The 10,608-nt window shown below is 36.2% G+C and overlaps 1 protein-coding gene across 1 annotated transcript in view; it reads right to left on the bottom strand.

Moving 5' to 3' along the window:
* Window positions 1–712: 712 nt before the first annotated feature.
* The window catches only part of LOC117113357 (roundabout homolog 2-like), a 16,992-nt gene continuing 7,096 nt past the window's right edge, over window positions 713–10,608 (bottom strand). The window contains exons 6-9 of the mRNA XM_033256666.1: window positions 5,211–5,333; window positions 1,969–2,081; window positions 1,719–1,763; window positions 713–1,209 (exon numbers count right to left, since the gene is read on the bottom strand). Coding sequence (XP_033112557.1) covers window positions 1,090–1,209; window positions 1,719–1,763; window positions 1,969–2,081; window positions 5,211–5,333 — 401 coding nt within the window. The 3' untranslated portion in view covers window positions 713–1,089. The remainder of the gene's footprint in view (window positions 1,210–1,718; window positions 1,764–1,968; window positions 2,082–5,210; window positions 5,334–10,608) is intronic.

Below are 10,608 nucleotides of genomic sequence, written 5' to 3'. Positions count from 1 at the left end.
GTTGCTGTGTTCTTGTTTCATGATGGGTGGAAGGGGGGGAGGGGAATAAAATGCAAGTAAAAGGGCATAGGCCTACCTTGCTTGTTTTTTTTAAATTAGAAAATTAATAATTGACTCAGAAATAATAAAATTAAACATTAATAAAATAGTACGGTGATATTTTATTTAGCAGTAATATTTCGCCATAATCCTTTACAAAAATACTAAATATGATTATTCAGGATAACACAGTGTATTATATACCAGGTATTTGTTAACCTATCAGTGTTATTGAGGTATTTATTCAGATTCGAATCGACATAGAAGCTTACACCATATTTCACGCTTGCAATCCTGTATACTTGACTTACCACTATAAGCCTAAATGATCTTCTTAGTATAGTATTATATAACATTCGAGCATGTATTTATATATATTTATATACTTTTTTTTTGTAGATTTTTGACAGTGTAGGCCCCTATTTTTTTTAGGGAGTGAGGTTATTCTCAATGTGATCTACTGTATTTAGGTACCGTTATATAAATGTCGAAGTTCGATGTATGAGATTCATTACATTTAAACGTTTGTCTAGAGACACCAAGTTAAAATTATAAACGGAAGGTTGTTGTTAAAAAGTATATTAAAGCGCTGTCTAACTTTACCTGTGGTTTGTAAACTTATTCATATGCTACATTTTCTAAGCATATTGTTTAATACTGTATTGTTGAAACACTACAGACTAACATGCTATCGACACTCATGGTGCCATTTACCAACTTTTTAAATATATGAATCCAGTGAGTGACGTATCATATTGGATGTGATACGTGGACTTAAGCCCTGTCCAGACTAACAAATTCTATTTTGAAAAACATATGCGACATGCCTAAATATGGTCTGATGACATCACATCATTACCATATAGGCACATCATGACTATAATATGGACATACTACTTCTTTTTTTTTTAATTGATAACCAGGACAGAGCTAAAAATTCTTGGAGAGGTTCGTGGTTGTACGATCATCATTGATTAAATTTGATGGGATTATCATGATCCTTGTACAAGCAACAAGCATTCACTCAAACCAGCTGTTCTCTTTACTTTCTTATCTCTTTCCCGGCTTCACATTAACATAAGCTGTTTCTTCGTCTCTATGTTGTAGATCTTGGTAAGTCTGGTTCTCATTGCCAGCAATTGACCTATCTGTCATGTAGTCCATATACGTCTGTGGGTGTCGAGATATGAAACGTTATCAATGCAATTTAGGTCATTCGTTATTTGTTTGTAAAATACTTGATAATAAAAAATGAATACAATGCTGAGGTTTAGAAACTCCTTTAAAATCAAAACATAATTATGTGCAATATATTATCATCTGTTTTAAAAATCGCAAAGCTTGAGATAATATTTTCATTAGTCTATTATCACTCTGTATAAAACAATACATTTTACAAGTTATAATACATTTTAACAATCGATAGAATATAACTGCATTTAGGTCTATACCGTTTCAGTGGTAGAGCAAATTTTGTCCTACAAACAGGCACGATAGCATGTTACTGATTGCGGGAAGGAGGACCTACAGTCTGGGGTAGGTCACAGAAACATGACTACATATCCACCTGAATCATTTGACAACATAATAGGTCTATTTACAGAAACCATGGCGTTGTGTATGTGGCACAAATATGATAGGTGACAAAGATGAGGTGAATTGGAGTATTAAAAGCTTACATCTTGCTTTTTCTTATCCGTACTTCTCTTGTCTATTTGTGCTTTCTGAATTGAAATAAAAATAATCATTAATACGAATTTACGTATTATGTCACTTTGCAGTCATTAGGCTGAATTTACATTACAAATTTGTACAAGCTTGCTTATTTTAATATTGACCATTTGATTGAACATAAATGGGAAGGAGTGATGTATTAGGCCTATTGTGTTAAAATCATACTACTGAAATTTGTTTTGGTATCTGACAAACCTGTTTAATCCTAGTGTAGCCGATCAATCCACCAATTACTCCGAAAGCTCCAACAATGATGCCCACAAATAACATTCCAATTGTCAAACTTGTGCTACTAGAACAGGCTGCACCTGGAAGGGACGATATAACGCACGTCACTTCAACCATAATGTGCGATTTGGCGCGGCATTTGAGGTACGGTACTGTGCATTTCGCCTGTGTTCGTAGACCAGGTATTGTCTCTCTTCACCCAGGAGTGAAAGTGGGTGTATGGTAGGTTTAAACAGTAAACACGCTGATTCCGCTTATTTCATTCATTTGTCTCAAAATATCAACATTTACAAAAACAGAAAAACAGCAAAGAACAAGTACAAAAAAAAAAAGAAGTACAAAAAAAAAGCACAAGACCGGTACACCAATGGCTTGCAATAGGCCTATAAAATTTTGCTTAAAGATAAAACATCTGAAGTTAAATATTTTTAAATCAGTAAGCCTTTACAACTGTAGAACGGGCAAAATTTAAAAGATATATTAAAAACCGTTATGGAATTCTCTCTAAGGAGCTGTGTACGTATTACATAATTTTGTGCTTAATTCAACGTCGGATTTATAAACTAAACCTCTATACAGGCCTAAGTCTAACATATTATTTTATTGTAGAGTGCTATATGCAATTAATGACAACGATAATGACGATGATGGGTGATGACGACGATGATGATTATGATGATGTTCTGCAGTTGCAGTTTCATTGTTTGTTCATTCGGCTTATTTGTTTCTTCTGAAATTAACCGTGGAATAGCGATTCCGATATTTGTTATTCCACCTGCTCCTGAGGGATGGCGCCAGCGGAAGTAGGGTGAAAGGTCCTCCATATTGAAGAGCTTCCCTTACCCCCCCCCCCCCCCCTAATGGTGGCAGAACATTTTTGAAAGTTGGGGGGGGGGGCATTTAATAAGGTCCACTATGCGAGCGAAGTGAGCATCTAGGCTGGGGGACTGGGGGAGGTCATGGGCCCCTGGTTGGGATCAGGGTGAAATCCCCCTGGAAGCTACGAATATTTGACAAAGCTTGGGTGAATTTTTTTGGTTATTTTATAGGCATCAAACTACTGTAATATAAATAATTGTTGTAATTTCCAGTGACGGATCTAGGAATTCCAAATAGAGGGTTCAAGGTCTGAGGGGGAACTTTCACAGATAAGGTATGTCCACCTCAGCCCCACCATGGTTGGGGGCTGAGGCCAGAACATTTTGGGATAATTTTCTTTATATATCCATTTCAAAGATAAATAAAATTGAACAATTTTCTCTCGATGGATGAAAATTACCCTTCTACAGTATCCCAGAAATGATACGCCAACTGTCGCAGGTTCAGGAAGTCAAAATAGAGGGGACCCAGGGAGGGTCTTGCGCAAAGGGAGTGACCACCCACCTCAGCCCCACAACGGTAGTGGCTGCGGTAAGAAAAAAATGTGATTATGGCACCTTTAGATGGCCGGAAATGACACTTGCAGATTAAAAGTTGAATACAATTTTGTCTGTTTTCTCAATATTTTTTTTTTTTTTTATAATTTTGAAAAAATAGTAGGTTGGGGATCCTTGTTGACTGGGCTTCTCCTTGAATCCATCACTGTTCAATACTTCAACACTTGACAGAGGCTATAATTTTGTTTCACAAATGACTAATTCCTAATGTTTAGTGAAACCTTTTTTATTTGGAAGTTTTTATTTTATTCAATACAAATTTTACAACCTATAACACATTAACTACAGTGTACCATAAATTCTGTAGTTATTTTTTAAGATATGAGACACTTGCGCTACCTATTTTACTGAAAATAATTAGGGACTTGAGATACCATTTCCCAAAATCCGGTGTCAGTTGAACTACTATTATGGCCATGTAACCTACCAAATTAAACTTGTACTTGTGATTTTTCATAGATATTATTATTAGATTTTTGTGGAGGAGAGGGCCAATCAGTTACACTTACATCTGCATGGTTCACTTACATCATCAAGGTTAGCATTAAGAGAACTAGAGCGTCGCTTCATAAAGAATTCCTACCTCTTGCCTAGTCGCGCAAGGCGGGCGATTCCATTCATTTTTCTTCATGCTCGAAAACTTTACAGACGCAAGCACATACAGACGTGAATCAACATCTGGTTGCTCAACTTAAGGTGGGAACTTGTAATGTCCGTTTGGAAATTTAAAAAAATATATATTGTATAATAACAATAGGTCGATTTGTAAGGCGCAAATAATAATAATAATAATAATAATAATAATAATAATAATAATAATAATAATAATAATAATAATAATAATAATAATGACATTGCAGCGTTTGTAAGTTACTGGTTGGTGCTGGGAACAGTCACAAAAGTGGGAGGGGGCAGGCCCTTAGTTGAAAAAGTGGGTGGGGGAAACCAAAACTTGTTCCTTTTATGTCTTACCCATTCTCTGTGTTGTTTTTATAATGTTTTCTTGTCAATGTTAACATGTGGTTGGGGGGTTTGAGACCGATGCTCATTACAATGTTTGTGTCCTTGGGCAAGACACTTTATCTGCCTCTCAGCTTGTAAGACGTGGATGATTCGGAATAAATAGTAGTAGTCATTAACACGCATAACTAGTAATACTCCCAGGGGTGGCGCTAGTGGGGGGGGGGGTTCCAAAGGAAAAAAGAACTCCCGTCAGGGACCCTCTGGGTCCCCCTTGGACTCCCCTGAGGATGTCGGGGAATTTTCAGCAAGGTCGTAATTCAAGCACGCCGTACTACGCTGTCAAGGCAGGTAAATGTGGGAAACTTAACTCGCATGGTTAAATTATCCTTTTTAAATAAATAATCCTATAATTAGCACAACATTTTTAAATAAAACAAACAATTTAATTTTTTCTCAGAATGGGGAGGGGTGTGGATCCCTTCTAGTCGGGAGCTTGGACCCCTCGTCGGGGAATTTCTGGCGCTGCCCCTGAATACTCAACAGGGAGCGGAAAAGGTTGCACGTTGTGTATGGTCGAGTCTGCATCCAAAGACAAGGAAAACAGCGCCTTTGGCAGTTGGAAGTGAGGCATGAACTTAAGATTCATGTTATGGAATTAGTAACATGTGACTTTAGTTTTACACGTTATGAGACGTTCCTAGGTAAATCAAAATGTGTTTTACAAAACTCTATCACGATTAGGCCTACAGTAGCTTTTATTCGATACGATGAAAAGCAGTAGCTAAATTTTGTGTCATTTACGGTACTCACCGGAATACACATTTTCACAATATCTCCCACTGTAGCCTGGTTTACATTCACATGTAAACTCCGAATAAGGAGGTATACAATTCCCTTCATTTTCACATGGACTGGAAATGCAATAGTCAACACCTAAAATATAAACGTATAGTGTATTAAATATCTCATTTGATTATTACAGTATAAGATTAAGTTTTCTATGGATTATTGATTATTCACATGTTTTTAGCAGTAGCAAGTATTCCCCGTATTGTATTTGTTGTTCAGTATTCTTATGTATGTTTATGCCTTCTCTTTTTATACCATTTTAGATATTTTTTTAATGTCCCTCATTTGTTATTAAAAAATTATAGAATTAACATATCACTTTTAAAATACCCTTAATTTTACAGGCCTACTTTTATAAATTTTACCAATGGGATGACTGAGCTGTTTATTTTTCTTAAAACAATTTTACTAATCTTCTTTTTTCCTACTGACTTGTATTATTTTACTACAGTATTTGATGTAACTTACCAAAAGTCAATGTAATCTGTGTTTTAGGATTAAAAAAAAAAAACCAGGACTATGTGTAAAACAGGTTGTTACACCCTTTTTACTCCATAAAATATGTTCAATAAAAAAATAAATAATGGTCAAAAAAAAAACTGAAAAGAAATAGTCGTGACAACGATCGTACAGACATGCCCTCCAGCTAGGCCCATATTTCTACTCAGCCAAATTCAAAAAGGAAGCTGTATGTTTACATTATTATACTACACGCAGATTAAATTAAAAAAAATAAATAGATAAAGAGATAAATAAAAATTAAATAAAAGCTAGGTCAAAACATGTAGGCGAAACAGTTAAGCGCAACACCGAGACAAGGTTACCTAATACAAGGCTTTAAACTGCGAGTAAATGTAACAAAATTTCTTATATTGCTTATAGGCCAGGGGCCTAGTTAGGCCAGGGGCCAGGCCTATAAGGCAGGCCTAGGTGCACAGAATAGGTAGGCCAGGGCTGGTGCAGTTGGACAATTTTAAAACACAGAATCGTTTCTACTGTTCTTTTTAGTTTATTTAATAAACAAGCTCTACAAATGGTGGATCATGTTTGCTGGATGGGAGAGGGTGGGGTGGGGTTATAGTAGAGCAGTTAATGCCACAATGATGATTTATATTATATAATTTAACAGTGTTAACGACTATCTTGATTTATATTATACGCAACTATTTGTTTCTAGTCGTACTTATTGTGTAATGGAGTGTATCTGGTGGTATTTGAATCTGTTCAACCATGAAGCCTCCGTGGTCTAATGGTTATGACGCTCGCCTTGACAGCGAGAGGTCGCAGGTTCGACTCCCGCCAGCGGCATTTTATTGCACAATTTCTTTATTCATTTATTTACAGGACTACATTCATTGAGAGCTATGTATTGATGTATTATTATGTCCTTTATTCGAACACTGTATTTACCTTTCTTTGATTATATATATATATATATATTCTTATTCTTATTCTTTATTGCCAGAAACACAACAACAACAAACACATAGAGTCAACTCAGGGAGTAGGCAGGAACCAAAAAGTGAACTATATCACTGTAACAAAGTTAAGATTCCATACTCCCTGAGTAGCAAAACAGAACAATAGATTTATACATATAAATAAACTCTTACGTCAAGAAATCGAATAATTAAAACAATAAAGATCAAACAGTTTTCGCGGCGCAAAAGTAGCTAAGCGGAGTGGCTATAACATAAGACAAGCGATTTAAGCGAGCGCAAAAAAAGTAAGAAAGGAATCAAGGATCAGGGAATTTTTTATATTTTCAGGGAGTTTTTCCCAAAGTCTGGGAAACAGATGAATGGCAGAAAGGTGAAGAGAGTTAGTTCGAGCATAAAGGTGTCTAAACAAAAGCGTCTCTCGATGGCGACTATTTACAAGTGTGAACTGACGGATGCTACTACAATCAACAACGCCAGTAAGCGACTTACAGACAAACGATAACAGAAGAAAATTTCTGGGAGCAGATAACTAGGCCAGTTGAGTTTAATGAGACGATCTTCGTACTCACATTCGCCTTTTTTTCTGCTTAAGGACAAGTCTAGTAGCCCTTCGCTGAACTGCCTCAATACGGTCTACAAGTATTTTAGTATGAGGCAACCAGGAAGGGACACCGTATTCAAGTATAGGAACAACAAGAGCTTTGTAAAGTGAGAAAATGGCAGAAGGAGAGGAGCCACCAGCAGTGCTGGCAATGAAACCCAGCATTCTGTTCGAACGAGAAATAATTTTGATAACGTGGTCGTCCCAAGTAAGTTTATAGTTAATTGTAACCCCAAGATGACAATGATTCAACACAGCATGTATAGGTGAACCAGCTAGATGATAAACTGGTCGATATTATTTTTTTGAACGAGTAATGTGAAGAATTTTAGTTTTATTTAGATTAAGTTCCATTTCGTTTAAATCACACCAGGAAGTGAGACGATTTAAATCGGACTGAAAAGCAAGTTTGTCGTCAACAGAGAAAATATTTTTGTAAATAATGGTATCGTCAGCAAACAAAGCGCAATGGGAGAGGAGAAAAGTAGGAAGATCATTAATGAAAAAATTGAAGATAAGAGGACCGAGAACGCTTCCTTGGGGGATTCCAGAAGAAACAGGGGAAGATTGACTAGTGGCACCTTGGTACAGGACTCGTTGGGAACGACCTAAAAGAAAAGACTTGATCCATTTCCATACATTACCTCTAATGTTAAAATGAGTAACTAGTTTATTTAACACAATGTGGTGGGAAAGTGTATCAAACGCTTTAGCATAGTCCAAAAAAACAACATGAATTCGAGGAGGCTTAGGCTTATCGAGGGAAGATGCTCAGGAATGTATCAAGTTTGTAAGTTGGGTAACACAGGACCGGGAAGAGAAAAATCCATGTTGAGAATCGCTGATTGGACAGCAATAAGCAACGTGATTGGATATACCAGTAAAATTATTTTTTCAAGAATTTTGGAACAAAGAAGCGTAAGAGAAATTGGTCTGTAGTTGCAAATAGAGGACTTGTCGCCGGATTTATATATGGGAGTAATGTGAGAAACCTTCCAGGCAGTAGGGATTTTACCCTTCGTAAGTGACATGTTAAATAAGTTAAATAAGGGAGGGGCAATAAATTCTGAAGCGGACTTTAATATGAATGGATGGACAGAGTCAGGACCAGGTGATTTATTTGATGATAAGCCACTAATGACATTTTCGACAGTGTGAACATCAAAGTTAATATGAGAGAGTTCGGAATGGGAACGTTACATGCAGGAGGATCGACACAAGGGGGAGTAGGAGGACCAAAGACAGAAACAAAAAAATCATTAAAAGAGTTAGCGATGACAGAGGGTGAAGATACGTGTGAGCCATTAATGTTAAAGGACAGGGGGACAGGTGGACAGGTGAGCGTTTACGCTCTCTAATAAAGCGCCAAAAAGCTTTACGCGTGTAATCGCTGGTAAAAAGTTTGTTAACATAAGAGTAATACGACTTATTACACATTCGTTTAACTATGTTACGGATAGATTTGTATTCATTCCAAGCAGCTATTGAGCCAATGCGCTTAGCCTTTCTAAACAATCTATGTTTTTTATTAATGCATTTTCTGATGTCACTGGTAACCCAAGGAGAATGTTTCCTCTTTTTACTGGATTTCAATGGAACAGAGTCGCGAATAATTGCAGAGAGGATGTCTAAAATTCCGTCCCATGAATTATCAACTGAGTTTTCATCCATGAAGACACTCCATGGGGCAAGGTGAATAAGTTGATTAAGATGGTCGATATCAGTTTTGTGATAAGCTAAAAAATTACGGATTAGAGATTTTGAACGCTTAACGGAGATTAAAATATTGAAGGAGATTGCAAGGTGATCACTCACAACTGGGTTATCAGTGACATTAAGAGAGCATAAACGTTCAGGTCTATTAGAAAAATAGAAGATCAACTATTGTACCAGTTGAGGGATCATGGGGGTTAGGCCTGGTGATTTCATTAACAACCTGTGAACAATCAAGTGCATTGATTGCGTCGATAAAATTATTGGGTATAATATTTGCATGATTCCAATTTAAATTAAAGTCTCCAACGATATATATACTATCGTAAAAAAACAAGAAAATTATTACTAAAATCATTCCAAAATGATACAGGGGAATTAGGTGGACAATAACAAACGGCAAAGAGCATTTTACAATTACCAACTGAAATAGAAAAACATATAATTTCATGAGGCGTAGACTCGAGTTCATGACAATGAATTGGATTCAGTTCAGTCTTTATAGCTGCAAGCACACCACCTTCTTTCTTGGTAGATCTGTCTCTTCGGATTACAAAATAATCCAGAGCAAATACAAACTGTCGCCCATATGGTTTAATAGGTCTTTAAACGAAGCAAGATGACACTTGTAAAAAATAAACTCACAGATAGGATCACAATTCAGAGTGGAGTCACCCCCCATATATGGGGGTTGAGTAGATATAACATTGCGTCGTGATACCGCAATAATGTAAAATATATAATTGTCTTTAGTGCCACTTCCAGGTGGCTCCGAATGATTTGGTTTAACGGAGACGTCATAGAACAGGTGTGACGTGGTATCGATGGAATTATCAAAGTACAAAATACTGATGTCGCAGTTTGATACAAAAAGAGATTTAGAAACTGTAGTTACCGGATGATCAGCACTGTTAAGTTCACTGTTCACATAAATAATCATAGAGCAAATGGTAAAAGCGAAAAATTGAAGATATAAAAACTTGCACTTATCCATAGTAGGTAAAACGACAGCAAAATGTACAAACGGCGAAAATATCAAAATACATACAAAATCAATTTCGTCAGGTAAAAATCGGGTACATTACAGTTAAGAACTTAGGAATTTAGTTTAAAACTTGTATTAAAACTGGAAAAAAGCGTCCACAACCTTTAAAGGCTTCTAGGCTCAGGGAGTGCCCATAAATCAGCAAGTGCTTCGGTCAATGACCTCACAGTCAAGTATTAAAAATGCCTTGAGAAGAATAGAAACATCTGTGTCTAGAGTTAGACACGTTCGATATAAATTAATGATATGGATTTTGTAGGGCAAACTAAATTATTGATCGATATTTATCTTATTATTATTTAATATTAGTATTTACTACGATATAACATTTGTTTTTATTGCTCAATAATTGTATGGCTCGGATTTAGTAGCCTTTTGTAGTTCCAGCACATGTTCTAAACAAAGGTAATCTTAAACACTAACCTAGCCGATAACACAATAATGATAATTTTTTTAATCAACAGGTACCATGGAGAAAGTCTTCTTCTATCGGCCCCTGTACGTGCAATATGTGTTTCCAACATTGGCTTAAATTTATAAAATTATAGGTTTATTTTT

This window comes from Anneissia japonica, unplaced genomic scaffold (genome assembly GCF_011630105.1).
Source record: "Anneissia japonica isolate Jap-2015-1 unplaced genomic scaffold, ASM1163010v1 scaffold4128_len50567_cov110, whole genome shotgun sequence".
In the NCBI taxonomy this organism is placed as follows: Eukaryota; Metazoa; Echinodermata; class Crinoidea; order Comatulida; family Comatulidae; genus Anneissia; species Anneissia japonica.
This window is presented reverse-complemented; position numbering and strand designations above follow the sequence as displayed.